Source organism: Carcharodon carcharias, chromosome 17 (assembly GCF_017639515.1).
Source record: "Carcharodon carcharias isolate sCarCar2 chromosome 17, sCarCar2.pri, whole genome shotgun sequence".
NCBI classification, from domain to species: domain Eukaryota; kingdom Metazoa; phylum Chordata; class Chondrichthyes; order Lamniformes; family Lamnidae; genus Carcharodon; species Carcharodon carcharias.
Genome location: NC_054483.1, coordinates 13980711 through 14005862, shown reverse-complemented (window position 1 = coordinate 14005862; position 25152 = coordinate 13980711). Strand labels below are relative to the sequence as shown.

The 25152-nt window shown below is 40.7% G+C and overlaps 1 protein-coding gene across 1 annotated transcript in view; it reads left to right on the top strand.

Annotated features, from left to right (window-relative positions):
• LOC121289855 (golgin subfamily A member 7-like) overlaps nt 1–24789 on the top strand; it is a 30030-nt gene extending 5241 nt beyond the window's left edge. Inside the window, exons 2-6 of the mRNA XM_041209762.1 lie at nt 4344–4469; nt 6708–6860; nt 9185–9286; nt 16767–16831; nt 20251–24789. Coding sequence (XP_041065696.1) covers nt 4344–4469; nt 6708–6860; nt 9185–9286; nt 16767–16814 — 429 coding nt within the window. The 3' untranslated portion in view covers nt 16815–16831; nt 20251–24789. The remainder of the gene's footprint in view (nt 1–4343; nt 4470–6707; nt 6861–9184; nt 9287–16766; nt 16832–20250) is intronic.
• The last annotated feature ends 363 nt before the right edge of the window (nt 24790–25152 follow it).

Sequence of the window (25152 nt, the reverse complement as noted above, 5' to 3'; positions counted from 1 at the left end):
GTCAAGAGTTCAAAGGAGGCCAGGAATGGGATTCCTGATCACCGGCCAATGACCAGGCTGAAAATGTCAAGCAGGGGCTCTATTGTCTGTGAGCTCCCCCCACTCCATCATGTTCCAATAACCTGCTAACTCATTCCTGTGGTTACCATCATGTACATCTGGGTTTGGACTCCATCATGTTTGTAAGCATTCATGGCAAGGAGAAGAAAAATTTTCTGAAGAATGAGGTTGTTGGCTTGTTGTTTTCATTTCTAACATTGTGCAACCGATATACTTTGGGTGTCTCAGCAGAAATAATTTTCCAAAATCTGCTTAGAGCTATACAGAACAGGCCAATTCAAACTGGAGTTGTCCAATGGCTGTGCAATGAAACCAGTTCACTTTGAGCTTGGCTTCACCACAGTGATTTCAATCTTTTTGCATGGTAATTTCAGTCCAAACTGGTTATAAGTTATTGGTTTTGTATTTGTAGCTTAGGTAACATCATTTTACTGCGAAAATAATCTTTAATATGTGTGTATGGAAACGCAGAATGTTTCTTTGAGTCCTGCTTGAGTACTTAATTGATAGTGTTTTGGAGGGGGGCTGATGCTGCTGAGGGTGACTTGTCTTGCAGGTAAACCCAGATGCTCTCACACTGCCAAGTTTACCGACAGAGACTGATTTTTCTTTTTTGGCTGGGACTGGAAAATCGCCTGTCAGCTTGACTGGCGGAGAACGCCTGTTGAAGCAGGCCACAGCCAGGGGGTGGAGCACAGGGAGGAAGAAGTTATGTATCGGGTCTGAGGCATGGGGTTGCATGTGTGGGAGATCTGAAAGGTTGGGTTGGCTTGGTGGGAGATTGTGGCTGGGCATGTTGTTGTTCGGTTATGGGATGCGGGTTGGGCAGCTGGGTGCAGAAGCAGGTAAGCTCATCCAGCATTTAGGGTCCTCACTTTCTTTTAGCTGTTAAGCTTACCGAGGCCCATGAAACCTGGTTGGCTAAGGTGAAATTGAAAATGGAGGCATGCTCTCATCCTCTCACTCTCATTTCCAGAACCGCTTCATCCAATTCAGGGTCATGGGGAGTCAGAGCCTACCCTGACAGGCAATGGGTGCTAGGCGGGGTACACTCAGTCTAACACAGGGCACACGCTTACTCACACACACACAGACCCAAATCTACTTCTTTTTGAGGATTGAACTTCTTCACCTCCATCCTCCCCCACACGTCAGCAGGTGATTCCATTGTATTTCTCCAAGTTTTATTTAAATTATAAACTAAGTGTCAAGAAACCAGGCTGCATTTTGCAATTTGCACATGCATTTACTTTTATTTATTGACAAAAGATGTAGTATTGCTGGAGGATATGACTTAATAGTTATTGCCTAATATATCAGTTGTGGTCATAGGAATGAACTTTTGGCGTGTCAGGTTATCATGCTGCAGGTTTCTACATCATCTGCTTTGGACGCACTCAACTTAGACTAGACAATATCTTGTGATTTCCATCTCTTGTGATGTCCATATCATATTCCTGTGGTTGGAATTAATTTTCCTTTTGAACATTTGTTTGAGGATAGTTGACCACATCAGGCCAACTTATTAAAGTCAACTTATTAACACTTCATTGCAACTGCACGGTTAGATGGTATTCAGCGGTGTGCTCCATGCTGTATTTTTTGATCCTTGCCCCAGGGTGATCCATGTTGGGTTATGGTCTCACGAGGATAGCCAACCCTGTGATACTTTGCCAAATGAATTACTTGTGTTCTGTTCAACTTTGCTATTGGAGGTGTCTATTTTTATGAAAGCTTTGCTATTAATGCTTTGTGCTCCTTCTTTTGCTTGCTCAAATTGACTTAAATATTTAACACAGCCCCTCCTAAGTGATTGCTTTTAAGAAGATTTGGTTCTTGGGATTTCTGTTTTTCCAAAACTTCGCAATCTGTTCTCCTAGCCGGTGTTGCAATTTGAGTAAGTTTCACATAGAACACAGTTGTATTCAGGACAGAGCTCCCTATTTTAATTAATATGAGGAAAACATTGTGCATCCTTTGCTCCCTGCAACTGAACCCTGAAAGCAGGAAGCCAGCCTCCCTGAAGCCCTTTATACCTTCACAGGTGATTCCAAAGAGATGGCCGAAGATACTGAATTGTTGCTCGCTCTGCTAGTTCAAATTTCCAAGCGCTCAGTCTCTCACTGTCAGATCACTGACTGGACTGACTTTACAGCGTTGAACTCATGGCTGTAATGCAGTGCAAGGGATCTCTGCAGCATTTGGCAGTAAGCTTGTAAAACTAAAATGTTTGCCATAACATTAGAAACAGAATGAGTAATTCTTGTGGTTCAAACGATATTTCAACTCGACCTACATTTGAGCAAAATGATGGGCTTGGAATCTTGCCCCTTTTTGTTGGCTGTAAGAATCTAATTGTGTGATAATAACTGCAAACCAACTTCAAGTGGATGCAAGTTCACCATACAATTGGTGATGATTGGCACAAAGTATGTATGAACTTGAATCAAAATGTTACATTAGTGCAGTTGTGGAAAGGTAGGTTAAGGTATTTTGGTAGGGCACCACAAACTTCATTTAGCTTCTGGCTATGTCACTATTTGTTTTGCGCTTTCTGTAGTTTCTGTATATGAAAAGTGGACATGAGCTCTATACTCCCAGTACTATCATCACAACTTGTTGACCACAGAAATTCAGCTCCCTTCTGCCTGTTCAGAAAAAAACTCTCGAATTTACCTAATCTTTACAGTGTATCCTGTTTATGTCTAAATGCAAAAGATTGTCTTTTTCGCATAATAATAATGCAGGTTAGTAGCTGATCACCACCCCTTAGACGTTTCCAAGTATTGTGTGAATGTCAGAGTTTAGATTTAAACCGTATCTACAAAATATACCAATATGCAGGTATGCAAATATTTCTTAGCATTGTATCTGTAGAGTTTGTGCTGTGGTATGTGCTGCTCCTTTTTGGAAATTGGTCCTTTAGTGCTGCCAAATTTACTGGGATGGAATTAGTTTCATGTTATTTTGCCCTTTCATACATCCACTTCTACCACTTAGAGCAAAGTCAATTATTTTCCATGTTTCCTCTTCTTGTTGTGACACCATACATGTTCACGACCACCTTGGTAGTCACACCAAACTTTACTACCATCCCTGCCTCCTGTGGCTCTTGTGAAACAAAACTGGGTGTCTGGCTGCTGCTGACAAAGAACAAAGAAAAGTACAGCACAGGAACAGGCCCTTCGGCCCTCCAAGCCTGCGCCAATCATATTGCCTGTCAAACTAAAACATTTTGCACTTCCGGGATCCGTATCCCTCCATTCCCATCCTATTCATGTATTTGTCAAGCTGCCTCTTAAACACCACTATTGTATCTGCTTCCACCACCTCCTCTGGCAGCGAATTCCAGGCACTCACTACCCTCTGCGTAAAAAAAACTTGCCCCGCACATCTCCTCTATAGTTTTCTCCTCTCACCTTAAATCTATGTCCCCTAGTAATTGACTCTTCCACCCTGGGAAAAAGCTTCTATCTGCTCTGTCCATGCCATTCATAATTTTGTAAACTTCTATCAAGTCGCCCCTCAAACTCCGTCGCTTTAGTGTGAACAATCTGAGTTTTTCCAACCTCTCCTCATAGTTAATAACCTCCAGACCAGGTAGCATCCTGGTCAACCTCCTCTGCACCCTCTCCAACACCTCCATATCCTTCTGGTAATGTGGCGACCAGAATTGCACGTAATATTCCAAGTGTGGCCTAACGAAGGTTCCATACAGCTGCAGCATGACTTCCCAACTTTTATACTCAATACCCCTGCCGATGAAGGCAAGCATGCCATATGCCTTCCTGACTACATTATCCACCTGCGTTGCCACTTTCAGTGACCTGTGGACCTGTACACCCAACTCCCTCTGCCCATCAATGCATTTAAGAGTTCTGCCATTTACTGTATAATTCCTACCTGTATTAGACCTTCCAAAATGCGTTACCTCATATTTGTCCGGATTAAATTCCATCTGCCATTTCTCCGCCCAAGTCGCCAACTGATCTATATCCCGTTGTATCCTTTGACAATCCTCTTCACTATCTGCAACTCCTCCAACTTTAGTGTGCTCTGCAAACTTACTAATTTCCTCCAAATCATTTATGTATACGACAAACAGCAAAGGTCCCAGCACTGGTCCTTCATATTCTCTGTTCCTGTAGTATATTATCGAGAATGGTACCTGGCATTATAAATAATTCTTTTTATGGAAGCAATGTGAAATTGTTATCAGTAACTTGCCATATTTAAGATGTGACTAACATTTGGAGTTTTCTTTCATGTTTGCTGCTTTGTAGACACACTGCTTGCAAGACCTGAGACAGAACACTGCATTGGCATCTAAAGTCTTCATACAGAGAGACTACTCCAGTGGAACTGTGTGCCAGTTTCAGACTAAGTTCCCTTCCGAGTTGGAGACCAGGGTAAGATGGGACCAAATCGTAGTTTGAGGATACAAGAATGTTGAGGAATAGGTCATGGCCACTGGCCACATTAAATCCTGTGCCTGTTAACGTATCAATCCCACATTTTTGCTTTCATGGTCTTATTCTCTGATGTGTCTCTTTGACTCTATTGCACTGTGTTGTAGCTGTGTTCCCTGCCAGCTTGTTCTATAAGCCTAATATTCTTATGCCTGAATAACCTTCTCCTAACCTATGTTCTGTGGTACCCATATCTTTTCTCATTGTGACTGATAGTCTGCTTCAAGTTTGTCACTTCTTTTCATGCTCAATGTTTGGCTGCTTGCTGTGTGTTTGCAGGCTGAAAACCATCTTATTTATTTGGCAGAAAGGTGGATAGTAGCATATGGTGAACCACAAGGAGCGGACACTGTAGGTATTTAGATCTGGTAGGTATGGCATGTCCTTTGTGGCTCCAAACACTTGCTTTTTCCTTCGGAAATACACAATTACAACTGATTAGACTAATAGATTTGGCTTTCAGCTGTAAAATGCTTTGATCTGACTTGCTATTATTGCTGAATGTGAGTTTTGGTACAGTCCATGCAGCAGTTCTATAATGGGTAACTATTTAGCTATAAATGAGGTGCAACTGACAAATGAGAGAAATTATTCAGTTAAAGGGCCATTGTCTTTTAGTTGAGTGGCCCTTGGTTGCTGGAAATTTTCCATGCAAACTGCAGAAAGAAGCCACTTCAGCTGACCATTTCTTTTAGAGGAAATCTTTCTTGCGGATTGACCCTGCTGGTTTATTGAGGTGACCAAATCTTGTCCATCCACTCGAGTAGGCGGGTTACTGTCAGGTATTGGACCGTCAGATATGAAACTTATCAGTGAAGCAGCAGAATCTCAGTTGACAATTTTTGCTTTCATTGCCCCACTCACCCCCATAGCTCCCTGGCCTTCTCAGTCGATAATAAAAACGGAAAATGCTAGAAATGCTCAAAAGGTTTGGCAGCACCTGTGGAGAGAGAAACAGAGTTAGTGCTTCAGGTTTGTGAACTTTAATCAGAACTCTTGCTGAGTATTTCCAGCATTTACTGTTTTTATTCCTGATTTCTAACATCCATAATATTTTGACCTTTTTTTCAGTCAGTTGTTGGACTTGGAAACAGAGATGTTTCTCGCAGCTGGCTGAAGTGCCATTTGAGGGAAACTGAAGTCAGCTGTCCTCTCTCTTAGGGTGGAGGGATCAATGGCTTATTGTGACTTGCTTTCTATTGATGATGAAGCCAAATGGTGGTGTTTGGTGCTGTGGCAAATCTTAGGTTCACCAGCTGTAACATGGTGGTTCTGCCACGAAGTCTTTAGTATAGACAATTCCAAGCACAGACTTGGTGCTGCTTTGGTTCAGGATAGCCATCAACTTTCAGAAGAAGTCTCCTTGCAGAAAATCAATTGAACGATGAGGAAAATTAGAGTGAACCATGTCACTAATTGCTGTTGAGTGGACAGCATAGAAAACTGCTTTTACATTTTAATATTTCTGTAATTGGGACAGTTCAAGAGCAACAGTGTTCTGGTTTCCCTACGTTCACCAATCATTTCTGATTGACAAGAAACAACTTTTGTTTTCTGGGGTCTTAAATCCTGATACTGGGATGGGAATCAGCTTTAATAAAATTGACATGATGATCTGGCATCCTAACATCACTCTCCTACTACCTGAATGTCAAAGGCGGAATGTAAAAGCACATTCAGTTAACAATTCAGTCCACACATCTGTGGACAGGCCTTTTGTGTGCTCCTGTTGCCTTCTGTGGCTGTCTAGTCTTGGCTCCCTAGTCACAGTTGTGGAAGTGGCTTTGATTCTGCAATGTGAACTTTTGCCCAGACTGTGGTGATTGCAAACTGTTGAGCTGGTTCGGGTTTTTTTTTTTCCTCCCCGAAGCTTCCTGGACCACATAAAAAATCCAGGGAGGTAATCAGGAGGCATGACTGGTTTTGATTTTCTTGGTTATTTTCTACATCAGGACTTCAGTATATATATATCCCCCCCCCCACCCCCACCACCACCACCACCCCCCCACACTTTCTAGTTGTGGTTTTACTTGGGAGGTGAGTTTGAGGCAAAAACCTGTGAACTTACTTTAGTCAGTTCCCAGTGAACAAGAGCCTGTTTGTTTGGGAGCGAGCTTGAATAAAAGGTGCCTTTTTGTATTCCTTATGATTCCTGTGTGAATACTGTATTCTCCGCAGATTGACAGGCAGCACTTTGAAGAAACCATCAGGGTACTAAACAACCTTTATGCGGAGGCTGAGAAGGTTGGGGGACAGTCCTATGTGGAGGGCTGCTTGGCATGCTTGACTGCTTACACCATTTTCTTGTGCATGGAGACCCATTATGAGAAGGTGAGTAGGTTTTCAGCACAGCTATCAAGTTACGTAAATGGATAGGACTGCTCCAAGCCAAATACTGTACTTTGTTACTCCTGCAATTGGAATGGCAATAGCATAGTTGTAACCCTGAACTTTTCCCACCCAAACACCCAAAAATGGTTGTAAATCATATTAAGGATCATTGACATTTTCATTATGTGGCAGGGGTGGAATGGGGTTGGGAGAGTGAGGTTAGAAATTGAAATCCAGTTTTATTTGATTTGCTGTTAAGGTTGTTATGCTCATAACTGCTCTTAGAGCATGGTCCTTGGGAACATAGTGGTTTAAGAATTTAATTTCTGTTTGATACATTAATCAAAGTGTTCTAATTCTGCATTTTTTAAAAAAGAGGTTAAACTCTGTATTTATCAAGTCTGTTTGCCATATGGCGTTGGTTGTGTAGGGTCAGATTATAAATTATAGATCATGGCCTGCCTCATTACAGCAGTATTTGCTCCTGGAAATGTTATGTTAAAAATGTGCTGTGCTGCAATAATTGATGCTTGTGGTTTTTTTTTTGAATAATCAGTTAATGAGCGCTATCAGAAATCTGACCTATCAGGTCTGATTTCTTCAATATCTAGTGGCTATCTTGCAGGACATTCTGTAATACTACTTGTCCATATCCATCATTAAATTGGACATCTGGAAACTCTGAACTCCATCTCATTCTTAAAGTAAAACTGATAAGACTTGAAATATGTATTGTGTTAATCAGCTTCTGCTAGAGAAAAAAAACAGCTTATATTCGGGGCGGATCAGAAACATCAGCCAATCTCCTCCCTGCAGATTCTGACTAACCTGAATATTTTCTTTCTTTACCCTGCATTTCCAGCATTTGTGTTTTCTGCCATTTGTTGTTTGCAGAATCTTTTGATGGTGCTCCAACATACTCTACATTGTTAGTTATGTTACCTTTGTCTTGTGTGGACCAGCAGTGTTAAAACAGGTGGGTGGGCAACATGTTCCCAAACGCCTGTCCCTGCTGTTGTGCGCATGTTTTTTGCGAGGCCTGTGGGCCTTGACCTAAATGAAGTCATTTCATGTTGCTATTGCCAAATACAAAAATCGGACATTTTTAAACTGTAAAACAGCTTCACATACCAGTGCTCTATTAGCCCTCTTGTTGATAAGCTTCTGCCTTTAGTGTAAATTTTGGACAACTCCCAAACATTGTTTTTTTTTTCTGGAGAATGTCACATTAGTCATTGAAACATTTCTGACACATATTCTTTATAATGGAAGCTCTGTGGAAAAGATAGTCTTTTCAAAAAAAATTCCTTGCTAAATATGCAGTAATTGTTAGACTTCCACAATTATGTTATGGAAACTTGAATTCATACTGCAGGGATTGACTGACCAGAATCAAACCTGACTGACTTTTATTGTTTTATGGCTTTCTTGTGACCTGAAATAGTATGCATGGGCTAATTAAAGTATGAAGGCTCCCTTTATAAGCTGGTAAGAAAGTACTGGGCACATAATCTTCCCAGTGAGAATATCTGTCACAAATTATTGATTTTGGAAAATGATCCGGCTTCTACCATTTCAGTTTTGGCTTGTCGGAGAAATGCAGAATAGCGGGATTGAAGTGACTAGACTGCAGCTTGGCTCCCTTTCTGTCATTCATTGCCAGAGTGACTGACAGCGGCATTGATGAATAGATAATGCACATTACATGTTGGCAGCCGCATGCTTAGTCCTCGCTGTAAAGAAACCTGAAGCCCTCTTCTGCACCCCTCACTCCTGCAAACAAACCCCCAAGAATAGATGCAGTGAACCAGGTTATGAGTTAGTTGATCTGTGGAGTCCGTTATATTTTGTGTTTGAAGAACAAGCCAGACATGTAAAGAAATTGCTACCTTTTTGAGAAAATGACTGGACAGAGAATGTGTCCTGGGATTGAAAATCAGTTTTTTTTTTTTTCCCTTCCTTACCCCACTATTCCACTTCCCTAGACATGAAACTCTTCCTGGTGGAGAGGATGGGCCAGTAACTGATACCAGGTCTCTACTTCTCCCATTTCCTAAAAATGTGAGAGAGCATCTTGTCCTTAAGCCCCTAGCAAGCTCACCACCTTGAGGATAATTGGGGATGGACAATAATTGCTAGCCTTGCCAGTGACACCCATATCTCATGAAAGAATGGAAAAAAAATACAGGTGTTTGCAAAATTATTCTTGTGCAACCCTTTTTTATTTTTTGGTAATAAGTAATGCTTACACAGATCCACGTCAAGAATTGATTTTTAATTTATTTCCTCTGTTATGTTATTGATGCACTTTTTTTTGGCTGCAGGTGTTGAAAAAGATCGCTAAGTACATTCAGGAACAGAATGAGAAGACATATGCACCGCGAGGCCTTATCATAGTCGATCCAATTGAAAGAGGATTGAGAGTTGTATCCTTTGCTGGTTTTTAGTGGTTAGCATCTGCTGATCTGTTTTGAATGTTGTTGATCTTCCTTAGCTGTATATAAGGAGGTTTCATAGTGTTGTTAGGATGCTGCATCCAGCATGTTTTAAGGACAATAATATTGCATTTCCTATTCTGGTTTAAACTTGGACAAAAGCACTTTTTTTTTTACATGTAACTGAGAAGGTTGAAATTTTTAAAAAAAAATTCTAGCATCTCTGTAATAATACAATAAGTCTCTTTTTAAAGAAAGAAACTGTATATTTGAGAAGCTGTTAACATTCTGGCAGTCAAACATAAATTTATTTGCTCCTGCTAATTTTCTTTTTACCTGATCCCTAGTTGAACTCCCCAGCATCTCTCATTTTGTTATCTGTAGAGAGAAGATGGGCAAACTCCTGCTTGATCCACAGCATTATCACTTAAAGCGAGCTGTTTCCCAAAGCTAGAGGGTCTAGAACCAGGGATCTTAGTCTCGGGGGAAGAGTTTGAATTTAGGGTTGAGATGAGGAGAAATTTCTTCATTCAGAGGGTCGAAAATTTTCAGAAATCTCTGCCGCAGAGGTTTAAGTATATTCAAAACTGAGATTAATTGATTTGTGGGCACTAATGGGCTGGAGTGAGACCGCTGAGTTAAGGTAGAAGTTTAGTTCTAATCTTGTTGAATGGTGGAGCAGGTTCAAGGAGCTGTATAGCATCCTCCTGCTCTTTTTTGTTCTTGTTCATTAAGGGGCTTTCTTCCATCCCTGCCCTGGACCTCCTGCACTGTTGAACTGCAGTTTGAAGATTTTGGAGAGTTCTTTGTTTAACTCAATGCTTCCTTTGTGTAAAATGATCTAAAAATGACTGCAGCACCCTTTCATGTGTTGCATGTAATGAGATGCTTTACAAGGCATCTGAGCACAATGAACAGGAAGTGAGAGTTCAGTTAATTGGCACATCGAAGGCACAGATCAAGAAAGATTATCAGGAGATTTATTCATGAGCAGGTAGAGGTTGCAAGGTAAAGGAGACTGGAATCCAGGTTCACGAGCGCCATATGTGGCAGCTGAGAGTCCTGCTACTGAACAGAAAATAAGGAATAGTTGAATGTACCCAAGCCAGAAGAGTTGGACATCTGAACTAATATGAAAATATTTGGGGGTGTAGATGGGCACAAAGCCATGAAAATGAGATTTTTTTTGAGCAGGTGGCTGAACAGAGAATAGGCAATGAACTTGAAAAGAATGGTGGTGTATGACAAAAGGATGAAAGAGGTTTGTGAGGATGAGATTGATGCATTGCTTTAATACAGAATAGGATACAAGCATGTGAGTTCTCGCTGAGTTAAGGTGGCGTTTGGGAGATTGCTGATTAGGCTGTTGACAGTATCAAGCTTTCGTTGAGATAGGAGAGCAGTGGAATGAGATTGGATTTGGCAGTTGCATGCATCAATTTTGATATATTTGCTTTCAGTCACTACATCTTCTCAAATCTCTTGTGCTGATTTATTCTGTTTATGTTATTTTTTTTTACCTACTTTAAACGCTTTGGTAACTTGCTTTGCTTTCATCAATAAGCCCACCTGCAGCAAACTCTTAAGTTTACACCTCAACAACCTAGATACTAAGCAGTAATGTATTGATCTGAAAAGAGTCTGCTTCATCTAGAATTTGGGAAGTTCATTGAAGTGACAAAGCACTGCTGTAAAAACTTGGCCTGTGCTGAAGGAATTGTATGTGAAACTTTCGGCTGCTTTATTTTTAACCTCTCTTGAAGTCTTGTGTAACATTTAATTGGAGAATCAAAGTAGATTACTTTCTTGGCAGCCTGTAAATAATAAATTATCAAATTCCTTTCAATGTGCCTGAACACAATGACCTATTTATAAGCTGGAACTCAGTCAGAGACCACCTGCTTGCCTCACGAGTAGCCTTGGCTTTGAGTGGTCAGAAAATTCTGTCTGAGCACTCGTCCGGTTTGGTCATTTGAGTGGCGGAATTCCTTTTGATAAACTTGGCGGAAAAAAGATCCGCCTTGGTTATAAAATGGGAAATATTTGTACTGAATTTATTTTTACTCAAATTAATGACAGGTGGAACTTATCCAATTGTGTGGTGTTGTGGGTATTGCTTCCTGTCTGGGTGCAATCCTGGGTGGCATTGGGAGTTTCACGGTGCCCTGCTTTCAAAAGTGAATTCCAAAGAACAGGTGGCTGTAATAGCTCAACTTATCAAAAATTAAGCCTACTCCTTTGACAGGCTCCCAAATCCGTTGTTCTACATAGTCAGGTTGATAATTTAATGTAGTAGGTCTCAGCTGGTCTCCTGTATTTCATGATATCCAGTGTCAACAGGTAGTCGATGCTGATTAAAATGGAAATTTTGTGGTAAACTCCCCTATGGTGCCTGATTTACCGTGGATATGTATTGCTTCTCTAAAGGAGCTGTCAGCACTGTTGACGGCTGTTAATTAATAGATCAGCACTCGTGGTGTTTTATGGATGGTGGTGGATCCCTGGCTGTCAGGGCTTTAGACTGTGTACAGATTATGATGTTGTGCAGTTTTTGGATGGCCTCTAAATGATGTAGAAGAAGTTAAGAATTAGGGATTGGTTGTGTATTCACTTGCCATAAATAGATATTTTTTAAAATTCTGCCGAAAAATCTGTGAAGGCAGTAAAACAATTTTATCGTTGAGTTGTTCTTTTTAATGGTGATCAATATTAATTAAAAACAAAACATAATTTTGCCACAGAGCTCATTGTGCCATTCATATCACTTGGTAATTTTTTAAAAAATCACAGAAGATGAGCATTTTCATACTAGTGCTTGTTCTCAAAACTATTTCCTGTTCGATGTGTCAACACCTTGTCTTGTATGTTCCGTTACAGTAGCAGAAGGCTTGAGAAGATGAGGCTCCTATCACTGTCTTTATTTTCTCATCCGTGTCTCTCCCCGCCCCCCCACTCCATTTCTACAGTGGGATCACGGTGAGGTATGGGGTCCTTGGGGGACCCGTAGTGCAACTTCTGAACTGCTTTTTAAGCTTTACTCCTGCTTTTATTAACACCTTGAAATTTACTTATCCTGAGAATGTTACATAAAATAATTTTAAAAGAAGTTGGAAAGTATTTTGTTTTTATACTTGTGCAAGCAAATTCTGAGAAAGACAGTGTGAGTAGTTACACGCTTCTTTCTCCTTCGCTCAAGAAGGATTTATTCTCCTTGAGAACTCTTTGTTTCAATATGGGGTAAGGTTGTGGACCGGTTTAGAAATTAGGAGTGGAGACCAGTGGAACGCTTTAAGAGGTTTTCAAGTGGGGGCACAGTGATAGACAGGAATCACAAAGTACGAGGATGTGGAATAGAGTTCTAGAGTACAGGGACAAGATGGCGATGCTGCTAGCTGATTTTCTTGAGTTGCAAGTTCTTTTGCATGGTAGAGCATCCCCGTCTCTTTTTCAAAAATCGTCTTAGTATGTTGCACCCTGCCTGCTTCCCTCTATCTCCACCCCTCCCCACCCCCACCAGCTTCCTTTTCTGGAGAAAGTGACTCAAGCTCTGGTAGCTCTCTGCAGTGACCAGCTCCAGAGCTCCAGGACCCCAGCTTAGTAACCATTTTTTTTTTGTCATGTGTGCATCAGCGTGCTTTTGAACTGTGGAGAGCATCTTAGCCAAGCCTGATCCTGCCTTCAGAATGTCCATGTGCATTCACCTTGAATCCCATCTCCCTGCTGTTGTGAAGCCTCTGTTACGATTAGCTATTTAATTGCCGTGATGGACGTTTCCTAATCTCTCTAGTTCAGGAATGTGCGATTCGGGCAATGCACTTACCCCCTGAGAATCCAGATTAATTGTTTTAATAAATGGCAGATTTTTGCAAATGGTTTTAAATATTGTCAGTGGAATTGACTTGCTGCATTTAGTATGGTTAGTTAGCTCTGCAACCCCTGCTAGTCTTGGTGAGATATTCCAATTACTTATGGCAATGTGCCTGTAACTACAGGGATTTTAATTTTTATTTTCTTGGACCTGAATTAGACATGGTTGGGAAAGTGACTGAAGCGTTTGGATCATCTTATGGTTCAGATTCAAACGGCTGCCTTGTGCTGTCGGAAAATGAAAGGGCGTTGTGTTTGCGTGTGTGTCACACAGATGTTCACACAGGCTGATTGATGCTTGGGACACATTCAACACATTGTACTTATTTAATATTTAACAAAAATACCACAGCAATTTCACGGTCTCTGCTCTTTCACGTAGTGTGTTTTGAGTTATGGGCGTGTATGGCAAGGCATACAAGAAGAATATGAGAGAGACTAGCAGAAAAGCTGTGTAATTTGCAAGAAGAGCACAGTAGACTGATTTTATTGATACTGGCATTTTATTGATGTTGGCAATAGGTGCACTTGATTTCAAAAGGGGAGAACTCTGCACCCCAGGCATCCAGGTTCCAACTTTGCTTGAATCATGAACAGCTGTTGGAATGGTGCAAAAAGTACAGCTCCTTCGGATTGTCTTTCTTTCTTGTGTATATTGTCAATCGTGGCTTGGTGGGTAGCTCCTTGCCTGAGTCAGAAGTTGTGCATTCAAGGGACTTGAACACAAAATCTAGTGCTGTGCTGAGGGAATGCTGTACTGTCAGAGGTGCCATCTTTTGGAAAGGTCGATAAACTGAGGTCCCACCTGCTCCCTCTTATGGCACCACTTAAGAGGTTATCCCTGGTGTCCTGACCAACATTCATCCCTTGAATGACACCTCAAAATAAATAATCTGGTCATTATGACATTGCTGTTTGTGGGAGTTTGCTGCTTGCAAGTTAACTGCTGTGTTTCCTACATTACAACAATCATAACACTTCAAGTATTGAATTGGCTGTAAAGCGCTTTTGGGATGCCCTGAGGTTGTAAAAGGTGCGACATAAATGCAAGCCTTTGCCTTGGATTGGGTGTGATGCAGTGGGCTTCGAGTGCAATCACTTTGGGGTTAAGGTGGCTTTCATGCTGTCATTTGAAAGCCAATTCATCCCTTGTAGTCGGACTGGTGATCTGATAACTATTGCAAACTGGCCTAGTAGGGAAGAAGAGGGAAGAGACTTCTATATTTTCATTACCCGTTTATGTAGAGAAAAGTGCATTCTGATTTCACTCTTAAATGACCTATCTCTTAATTTTACGATTATGCCTCACGTTCTGGATAGCACCCCCCAAGAGGAAATATTTTCTCTATCTTCCTCAGAATCCTTTCATAATGTTGAAGATTTCAATTAGATCACCTTACTGACAGGAATACAAACCAAGTTGAATAACTGTTAAATCTAGTGTACCCCCTCCAAAATTCCCTTCCAAGGTACAGTAATCAAAGCTTAACTGAATACTCCCAGTTGGAATCTGATCGAGTCTGTACAGTTGAAGCATCCCTTTCTCATATTTAAAACTGGACCTCCTTGAGATTAAAAGCCAACATTACATGAGCCTTTCTAATTGCTGTTTCTACTTGCTGACTATCTTTTAGTTTGTATATGTGGCCAGATAAATCCCTTAGCTTCCCCACTGCTGCTCATCTCTCAGCATTAAGAAACTAGTTTGATTTGTGTTGGTTGGTTGAAGATGAATAATTTCACAATTTTCTCTCTCTCTCTCTCTATATGAAACTCACTCCTTCAACCCTGCACAATTATGGATTTCTTGGATAAAAAGAACACATGCTGGAAGCACTCAGCAGATCTAGCAGCAGATGTGGAATGAGAAACAAAAGCTCAGGTTTGAGGTTCTGATGGAAGGTCATCAGCCTGAAAGGTCAACTCTCTCTATCTCCCTCCCCACCCCCTCAGAATCTGCCAGAACTACTGAGTATTTCCAGCATTTTTTGCGATTTCAGATTCCCAGCACTTGCAGTATTTTTCTGTGCATTTCTGGTCTTTACCCTTCATCCTAGCTAGTGTATGGCAGTTAATCAATTATTTCAGTCTAACAGGTTACAGTGTGTCTGCAGCTGCTAGTAGTAACCATACAAGTGAAGAATTAGTTGGGAAATCAGACTTGACCTGGATCAACACAATGAAGGGAAAATGTTCTTTCCCAGTCTGTACCTGTTTGTACAAAGCCTGACTGCCCAGGAATTCAGGCTTGGTCCTTTGTGTTGTTGGCATCCAAGATTTCTTTTTGTCACTGTTAAGCCCTCACAATTTGAACAATATTTGCTGATTTGAAGGATCACCCTTTGCAGGAAATGTTTCTGGTTATTGCACCTGTATATGTGGAGTGCCTTTGTTTGGCTTTAATGTTTTCCCATCCTCCTTTACTTTCCCTACCTGCTGAAGGTGTTGAATGAGCTGGGATGTGGTTCCCTGGTATCTGCAGTCCTTGATACTTTATTCAAGTGGTTCTTTGTTGCTTGGATCAATGAGAAATTGTACTATGGAAGTCTTCACAACAGTCCAGCATCCCCAAGTGCTCACTTTCCCTGTCGGAACATTGGATGTTTTTGTTCTCCTGCTAAGATAATGGCGTAACTGCAGCCTAACCAGAGATGAACTCACTTGCCATAGGCCAGGCACTGAATGTGGGTCCTGCTGATTTTTATGGTTTCATATTACATTTGATTGGTGTATTTGCCTCCAAAGAGGTTTATCTGGCCACATACGCAAACTAAAAGTTAATCAGCAAGTATAAACAGTCATTACTGGCAGTTGCTGACACCCTGTAATCTATGTTAGACTAAAATACTTGATTAACTGCCATGTCCTTCATCGCAGATAGATGTAAAGACAAGAAATGCACAGCAAAATACTGTAAATGCTGGAACTATGAAATAGTAAAAAAAAATACTGGAAATACTCCTCCGGTCCGGCAGCATCTGAGGGGGGAGAGAGAGAGAGAGAGAAAGTTGACCTTTTGGGCTGATGACCTTCCATCAGAACTTGAAACTTGAAATTTTTGTTTCTCACTCCACAGCTGCTGCAAGACCTGCTGAGTGCTTCCTGCATTTGTTTTTATCCTAGAAATCCATAATTGTGCAGGTTTAAAGGAGTGAGTTTCACATCGAGAGACAGAATGGTGAGATTATTCATCTTCAATCACCAATACAAATCAAACTAGTTTCTTAATGCTGAGAGGTTAGCAGCAGTGGAGAAGCTAAGGGGAGTGATGAGGAATTTTTGAAATATTAGAACAGAGTTTGGGATTGTCCAAAAAGTTATACTTATTGTTAGTGTTTTTGGGAGGTGGGGGAACAATTACACAATTTTTTTAAACAAATTTTTCTGAGGTCTGTGACTTGGACAACTAGGGAAGTTAGGGTCACAGTCTGAATCAGAATTAGCATGCACAGATAAAATGACAAAGCTTCATCAAAATCTATCATCCAAATGTCACCGTTTACATATTCAGTTATTTACAAATGGCTCCAAAGGAAGTCTGTATTATACTGTGTCAGTGATGCTTTGAATACCCCATTTGTTTCCTTAACTCTGGCTCCTGCAGATTGAGATCTCCATTTATGAAGACAGAAGTTTCAGTAGTGGAAGATGAAGTGTGGAAAAACTAAGGTATGAAATTACAGAATTGGTCACAGCTCTGTCTTAAGCAGCAACACAATGTGAAGTTCTTTCTCACTGATCCTGAAGTGCCATCACCTTTAATTATTGAATGACGGATTGATGTTGGCAATCATGAAGCGTGGGGTGTCCTTGCCACAGCATTCCTGACATATGATTGTGAAAAGCAGCTTGGTACAGCAGCTCTACTGCACATGAAGTGAATTAGTGCTTCTCCTGTTGTTCAGCCCCTCTCATCCTGATCGTTTAAAGTTGTTCTGGCTGGTATCTGGCAGCTGTAAAATAACCCCAGGAGTCTGTCGTGCAAAAAAACACCCAGCATTTTGAAGAATTGCTTTGTGTCTCAATGAAATACGTGGTTTCACACCATTACAAATCTAGAGTTAAATTTCTTTAAAGATTGGAGACCAACCTTTTTTTTAAAATTGATTTTGCACCGTTCTGTTTTTAATGAGGATTTGCCTTAAGATTTGAGTGAATATTAAATTTACCCCAGTATGAAGTTTGCATGACCAGGGATTTAGATGTAGCACCCAGGGCACTTTAATGTTCATAATGTTGATGGATGTTGGAGTGAGGTAACCAGTTTTTACATATTTTCTCTAGCTTGAGTTTTAAATGGGCTGAAGGAAAGATAATATTTGGTTTTCCTCTTTTTTTTCTTCCTTTCTGCCTCCCTCTTCCCGATATGCAATCTTAGCCCCACGTTCAGAAGGGCATTCCCTGTTGCCTGCAGTGTGACAGTTGTTTCCTGCTCGTGTCATTCCTGTGACCTCTGAATGACACTATTAGGTTGTGTGCAGTTGGATGCTGTCAAAGCCACAATTCATTAAGTTTGGAGTTTATTGAAGAGCCCATGTTACTGGCAGAGATGCCAAGTTTTTGGCCCATCAGTTTGTGCTGGATTTGCAATTGGGTCCTGGAGTTGAAAGGTTAATTTTTAGACTGATGACATCTTGCTATATCTTCTGACATTTTCCCTTCCTCGGATTGTTAATTCACCATCAGAAGTTAAGTCAGAAGATCTTTCCTTCCTCCTCTGCCAGAAGCACTCTCTCTCCTCTGCTAGGATTGAGTGAGGATTAGTGAGGGCTGCAGGTTGGACATAGCATTGAAGATTTATGCTCACCTTTACCAGTTGAGGCGTGTGTCTTGGATGTAGGACGCTTCTAAGAGGGACAGAAAGAAGACATGAGGATTACAAACTTTTTTTGCAAAAGCAATACTTATGCTGAGATCCATTGAGTGTGCTTTTGGCCTTTTATTAACGCATGGACAGGAAGTACAATTTAGAAGTAATTAGAGCACCTGCAGAACATTAATTTCTTTGCGTGCTGCTTTTGGATTTGCTTTCACTTGCAGCTGGATCTACAATATTTGGTTGTAATGTGTTGCACTAACTCACTCTACCCAATCTGTTTTCTTGATCGTTGTGTTTATGCCTGTTGTTCTGGATTTTATTTTAATCAATTTAGCCCACTGATGTTTCATTGTTTGATTTGGAAATATATTCTCATGAACTTTTCCTTGCCTTAAGTACCAATATACCCTTGAGTTCAGAGCAGTTCTGTTCAGTTGCACCACGAGGTTCGCAATCCTAATAGTCATTTTATTTTCAAAATCCTGTATTTTAAAAAAAAAAATCTGAAAAGATGACTCGTTTCCCAGAGTGTTGCCTTATTGATTTGTGCGTCAGAGATCTGCTTCGCACTTTGAACAGAGTAAATTTCTACCTTCACTTCACAGAAACATTGACATTGTTTCACAGGATAATTACAGATGAGGAAGGCCTTTCCTCTCACCTCAGTCCATTCATTCAGAGAAACATCTTTTGTAGCCTCCAGCTGGTACCTAACTTGAGTTAATGGTCTTGCTTAGTACCTACAGCACAGAGGCATTTAGCCTAACAGGTTTGTGCTCGCGTTTTATGCTCCATATAGATCTGCTCCTCCCAGAAGTACAGTGCACATATTGATCATTATTTTGTGTGCAGCAGAACTTTCAGACACCAATTCATGCCCCATTTGGTTGACTTAACATTAACCCTTCAACTCTACCCCCTCCTTCCCTTAAAAAAAAGTTGAATAAGGTGGTTATGTTTTATTGTTCAGAGGCTGGAAAGCAATGGCCTGAAATGGCAGAATTTGGAAGCACTATTTCTGCATGTCTTCTACATGGTGCTGACATGGGATTTTGGAACTTTGAATTTTAAGTTGTTCAAATTGTTGGTGCATTTTGAATTCGTTGTTTGTGTGAAATTGAGTTCAGCTACTCGCAGAGGTGGGGTGAGGACATTTGAATATTAATGAAGGCCTGATAAATAAAATTTCAGGGCATAATGATCTCCTGATTGCCTTTGCTGACTGACACTAACCCTTGAGGCTTTCTCAAGGAACAGGCATAAGGAGGCTCTCTTAAGGGTGTTAGTCTGAGCCGGATATTGAAAGCCAGGAGGAAAAGTGAGCATTTAAAAGATTTTTGTGGATCTGAAGCTTTCTGACCCGCCTACTGAGGAAGCAGCATTAATGAGTGAAAACTTGGCTTTTTCAAAATAAGATATCTGATGATTGGTGGGGGAAGAGGAGAGAGAGAGCAAAATGTGTTTGAAAGAGTTGAGATATATTTTGAACAGAAGCTGATGGCTTACTATGCAGGAGAGGATCAAAATTCTTGTCCCTTGAGGAAAGTGTTCCAAAATGAACATTGTGCAGCAAAATGCCATTTGCTGTTCACAGCTGTTGGCATATAAGTCAGAAACTGAATAATTCTTTTTTAGATTATTTTCAAAACATTCAAACTTGCTTTCCTTCCTCCTCGTTTCTTTGTAATTGTGGAGGTTTTTGGGGACTGGATGATCCAGTGAGTCAGCTGGCTGTTCTTTCACCTTTCTGTCAATGAGTCAACAGTTCTCTGCAAACCCACAAATATAAGAAAAAGGACAAAGCAGTCAATAGGGTCACAATGATTAATACTTGAGGATCTGGATGACAGAGTCCAGGGGCCACAGATCTGGAGAAGCAGGTTGAACAGCGTTGGGAGTGGAGGACTATACCTGGGATTGTACTAAAGGAGCTGGAATTTCTGTCTGGCTGTGCTACACCTGACATTGGGAGAAACAGTTTATAGTTTAAAATTTTAAAAATGTTGGTAAGTGGTAAGCTGTCTGACAATGATCCCTCTCACCCCACTGAGATTGGAGTTGATGTGTATTGACAGGGCAGAGTTGAGGTAACCTTAACTCTCTATTCTGGATTTACTTAATGCTGATAATTGAGTGCTGGAGGTGGAGTATCATTCCATTTAGTGCAATGGATGCCCCTTGCTTTGAGCACTAAATATGTTTTTTATATGGAGTTGGATTATATTATAATTGGCATATCCTTACCTATTTCATTTACTTTGTTTACCAGTGGGACCAAGGCTGCCAAGGATTTGGGCTGCTTCTGCTGGGTATCAATTCTGCACCGAACACGTACCCTACCTCGTCTCTGGACTATCATTCCACAAACTCTTAAGGACCTTGGTGCCACTTTAAACATGGATGTTTTGCAATCTGCTGTATCCTCAAATGATGTATACTATGTGAGGGGTAGGTGGGGGGAGGCAAATAATGATTGTGATCAAATTGTAATCTTTTCTGAATTGTTTTCTTTTAAAAATTAAAACAATTTATATAATAACATCACCAGAAGACCATAAGAAAGAGTTGGAGGAAGTGTTTGGTTGTATGGTGGTGATGCTCTCTGGTAGTGTAAGTTCATAGCTGTCTGAACCTTGGATATTCATCCAACACTAATCGAAGATGCTTTCTTTCTTAGTGGGTGGGACAAGTGGAGTGGGTCAGTGTGATACAATTAACCCTAAGAGTACTGGAGGTTTTTGACACCTCAGTCAAAACTAACATTTTAGTGCTCCTGATTTTTTTTTTAAATTCCAAGAAGCTGTAACCAGTTGGCTTGGCAGGGTAAAACGCTACCAGGGATACGATGATGCTGTCAAAGCTAAGAGGCCTCAGCATAGCTGGCTAATCTCAGCTGAGGCAGCAGATTGGGCAGCAAAATTGTCCAATGTTCCTGATATCGGGAGGTGAAAATTTTTTTGGGTTGTTTCATCAGTACCCCTGATGGAAGAAGTGGGTGTCCAAGTTTTGGACAGGATTGTGCTGTGATTGGGCATTGGTAGATCTTTTCAACAATCACTAGCTGAGCTCACAGTGATCCTGTAGTTAAGCAAGAGTTAAAACCTGGAGAGAAGACAAAGACGTTGAGTGTTTTGAATGGATTGGGAACTGAGAACCTGGGAGATTGGGAAAGTGCTGAGACAAAGGAAAACCTTGGGTTCTTCAGGAGCTTTGTCACAATGCATTGTTAAGGGAGAAATGAAGATTGCTCAGAAGCATGCTTCAAAGCTGTGAAGACAATGAAGGTGTTCAATGGACATCCAAACCATGAAAATAGAATACCCAATGATATCTTATACCTTTGGTCGCCAGACTCAGAACGTGTTGGCATAGACCCCATTTGTGGTTTTTTTTTAGCAACTTGGGCAATTCTTATATTTTTTTCAAAGTAAATTTCTGGGCATTTTCTCAGTAAAGGTTTCACTGTTGGCACTCCTGACTGATGTATGGCTGCCATGCTTACCGAATGTTGCAGATACTACCACAAGAGGCGATTGCATTACGTCATTGAGATGGCAGGTTAGGGATGGAGTACAAGCAGGGTGGATAGGTTTGCAGACAAATGTGTTCTAACGAAGTTTTTGTGTATGCGTGTGTTTGTGCAAGAAAGCTGACTTTCAGTTTTATGTATTTGCATAAAAGCTTGGATTGTACTCTTACAATGCTGAGCCAGATCTGGGAGTGGTACTATACTGGCCGAAGTGCTACCATTTGCCACATGCATCACCAACATCTGTTTTTTCTAAAACACACCCCCCATTGATATGTACAAGCCAGAAATAGCCAGGGATTCCAACAACTGTCCCCCTCAAAAAAGGACATTTTGAAATCGAAGAGCGAAAGCACATCTACACGACCACAAATGTATTTTTAAAAGCCTTGAGAAGGAGCATTCAGTACTCTTAGTGGTTAATAACTCATCAATGCTTTATCACAACATGTAGCTTTTAGCTACTTGGGCTTATTTCCCAGGGGGCTTTGTGGCTCGCTAAGATTAGCTGATTTAAATGTTTGCTTATTTGCGTTTTCTCTTGTAACTTACAATACAAACATAGTTTGTGACAACTTTAATGCCACCTTATGGATCTGCATAGTTTATAAATACTTTTGATATTTTTTTACAGTCTTCGTTAAGGTTTTCAAAGAAGTAAAAATGTGAGAAAATGCTGGTTGCACTTTGTCACAAACCAAACTATGTTCACTGTTGTGCAGACTGTTCTTAGCAGTTTTGCTGCTTGTTAGTGCATCTAAAGAAAATTACAAAGCCTGACCTTGATCCCGGGAAAATAATTTGAACAGAGTCCGAGACAATTGGCTGTCAATCATGTCTGACACTAAATCTGACCTTGTGTGACCCCGGGAGCACAAAAGGGAAGGGGTTTGAGTTGTGCAGTGGAGTAGAACGAACAGAACATTGACCTTTTCAGTTCCACGAACCTGGGTTTCAGTCTAGCTCAGACTGGCAGACTGAAGGTCTCTTCAGGGCGACTGTGAAGGGGAGGCTGGGTTGGGTGCAGGGGGGTGGGGGGATGGTGTCAAGCCAGTTCCCAGTGGACACATGTCCATAGCACAAAACTGCCTGTAATTTGACTGGCACTAATTGGGCAATCTCACTCTGAGAGGCCACAGGCAGGGTCAGCACAAATCAACAGGAGATTTTTGTTTAAAAATCTGCAGAACTTTTCAATTTAACTCTATTGGTGTGCGTTCTTTCTCACATTCTCATTTATTTTCAAAAATGTTATATAACCATTTTAAAAGAACAAATGAGTTGACACTTGAAAAATATCTTAAATTTTTCCACACCAATCTCATTAAGTTTAATAGATTGAGATTCTGAATTCAGTTTTGACATTGGTAAAGGTTTGTGCTGAGCTTTAGACTGGAATCTTCAAATGTCTGTGAAGTGACCAATGGGCTCTCTCAATCCCAATGTGTTTTCCTTTTGAAATAGGACATTCCAGAAATGGCACTAGATTTTGTTATTTCAAAAATTAAGTTTTTTGAGCTACCAGTGGACTGGGGAGAATTTCATGTGTGACACGTGTTTATCTTGCTACTGGCCCTGAGGGAATAGTGGTGATGTGGGAAGTAGAAATCTCTCCATCGCTGTGAGTGTTGTGGTAATTTGTTTGCAGCTGGTGTGTCAGAAGACTGTGTATCCCACGTCTTATCTGTGCATTACCTTCCCTGCGAACACCTGGAGATGTATCTGAATGCCAGGTCAAATTCACTCCCGAAAACTGCTATCCTTTATGCGTTTATCAGTTTCTTATCACAGAAGAAAATTCACCTGAAAATAAAGCAATAATGTCATGTTACAACTTCTGTTTTGTTAGTGTTTGAGGCTGATTATCCAGGACGTCAACTTTTAAAGGCAGGCGTTCTCGGCTAAGTCCACTTGAGTAAAGCTGAGAGACTTGATACTAGTTTTAAATCTTTGGGGATGAGAAAATAAGTTAAATGCATAATCGAATGATAGGAAACTTTATTTTTTGCATTTCTAACATGCTTAGATGAAAATTAAAAATAAAACACATTGGTAACATTGGATGCCTGTGGAACATGACCATTGCAAGTTGTGGTGTTGGTGTCTGTATTAAGATTTTTTGCTCTGGGTAAAGAAAAGGCAAACTGCCTCTCACACTAAGAAGGCAAAAGAATTCAGACCACTTCCAACTCAGTTCATCACTGTGGGGTGAGGTAGAAATGGCATAGCGGAGTAAAACTTTGTGAGTTGTTTCACTGCATCTGACAGGTCTGAAGCTACACTCGGACTTTGAATTGTTGCAGGAATGGCTGACTTCACAACTATTTTTCTGATCTTGCAGTGGGTTGAGTTTTGGAAGATATCTAAAACTCAGCTGTTCTGATTTGTCTTCCAAACTTTGAAGATATGATAGAAGCACTGCTAGAATCCATTGGACTTGGCCTCACGGGAGAAAGTGAAGAAACTATTGGTTTCTAGTTGTTTTTAAGAAGTGGACTTGAAATCTTACTGTCTTGACCTACTTGTGGGGCACATCCCAACCTTATACACTTGGGGGGGAAAAATCACTCACCCTGAAATAAGCCACACCATCTAATTCATTTGCTTTAATGAAAGCGTGATCTACAGGCATCTTAACATGGTAAGAAGACAGTACTTAGAAGACTTGAGTTACACAACCAAGCCAGACATGCTAGTCGCATATTTTTGTATTCATTAAGTGTACCTGTTGATGTGACTAGATTTCTAGGAGTTTTTAATGAAAACCAATGTGAAATATGGGAGCAATTTTCTTGTATGCAGGTGTCATTTGATGTGCTGGTACTGTCACAGGTAAGGCAATGGACAGATGAAACTTTTGAGGCTTTTAAAAGAAAACAAAATAAATGAACGGAAGCTTATATTTAAAATGAAGTATGCAAAACCATACCTATTTAATGTAATCTGTATGAAACCACTCCAATAGGCATTGAGTTTGATGCTTATGTAGAATAAATATTGTGTATGAAAGGCACTGCTGTCAGATCTTTGACAATTGTTCTGTAACTTGGGTGAAATTAGTGCAGCACCTTCTGAAACCTAGCATAACTCGAAAGAACCTCCTTGTTTATATTGTGTGCCTGTCTCCAAGATGTTTTGATTCTATTTTATTACTGTATGCTGGAGTCAAACATGCTGTTTTTAAAACCTGTCCTTTGATACAAGTTCACTTGCTTGTTAATATATTGGTTTTTGTTTTCTATCTTTACTGATTAAAATAAATAAAATGCTTCTACAAAAGTTAGTGCTTCCTGAAAGTGTTTTGGCAGTACTTGGCTCCCAAACAGCAGCTTATAGATTTTGGGGTGGCGGGGGTTGGGGGGGTGGGGTGGGGCCGCCAAGAGCAGCAAGTGGGGATGGGGAAAATTTATGCTGAAAACAAATTTTCTGCCGTTCACTGCTCAAGTTCAAAATGGTACTGGAGGGCTCCTGCATCACTTGAATTCTTGTGTGCGCGTTTGGGACATGTTCTATCTGTTCAGGTCAGAATTGAATATTTGTGTGGTATGAAGAGAAAGACCTAGCTTTTATATAGTCTGAAAGAGCCTTGATCCTGGTTGTGGGGTAAGGGACAGTGCTAATGCAGTGCTATATTCTATTCCA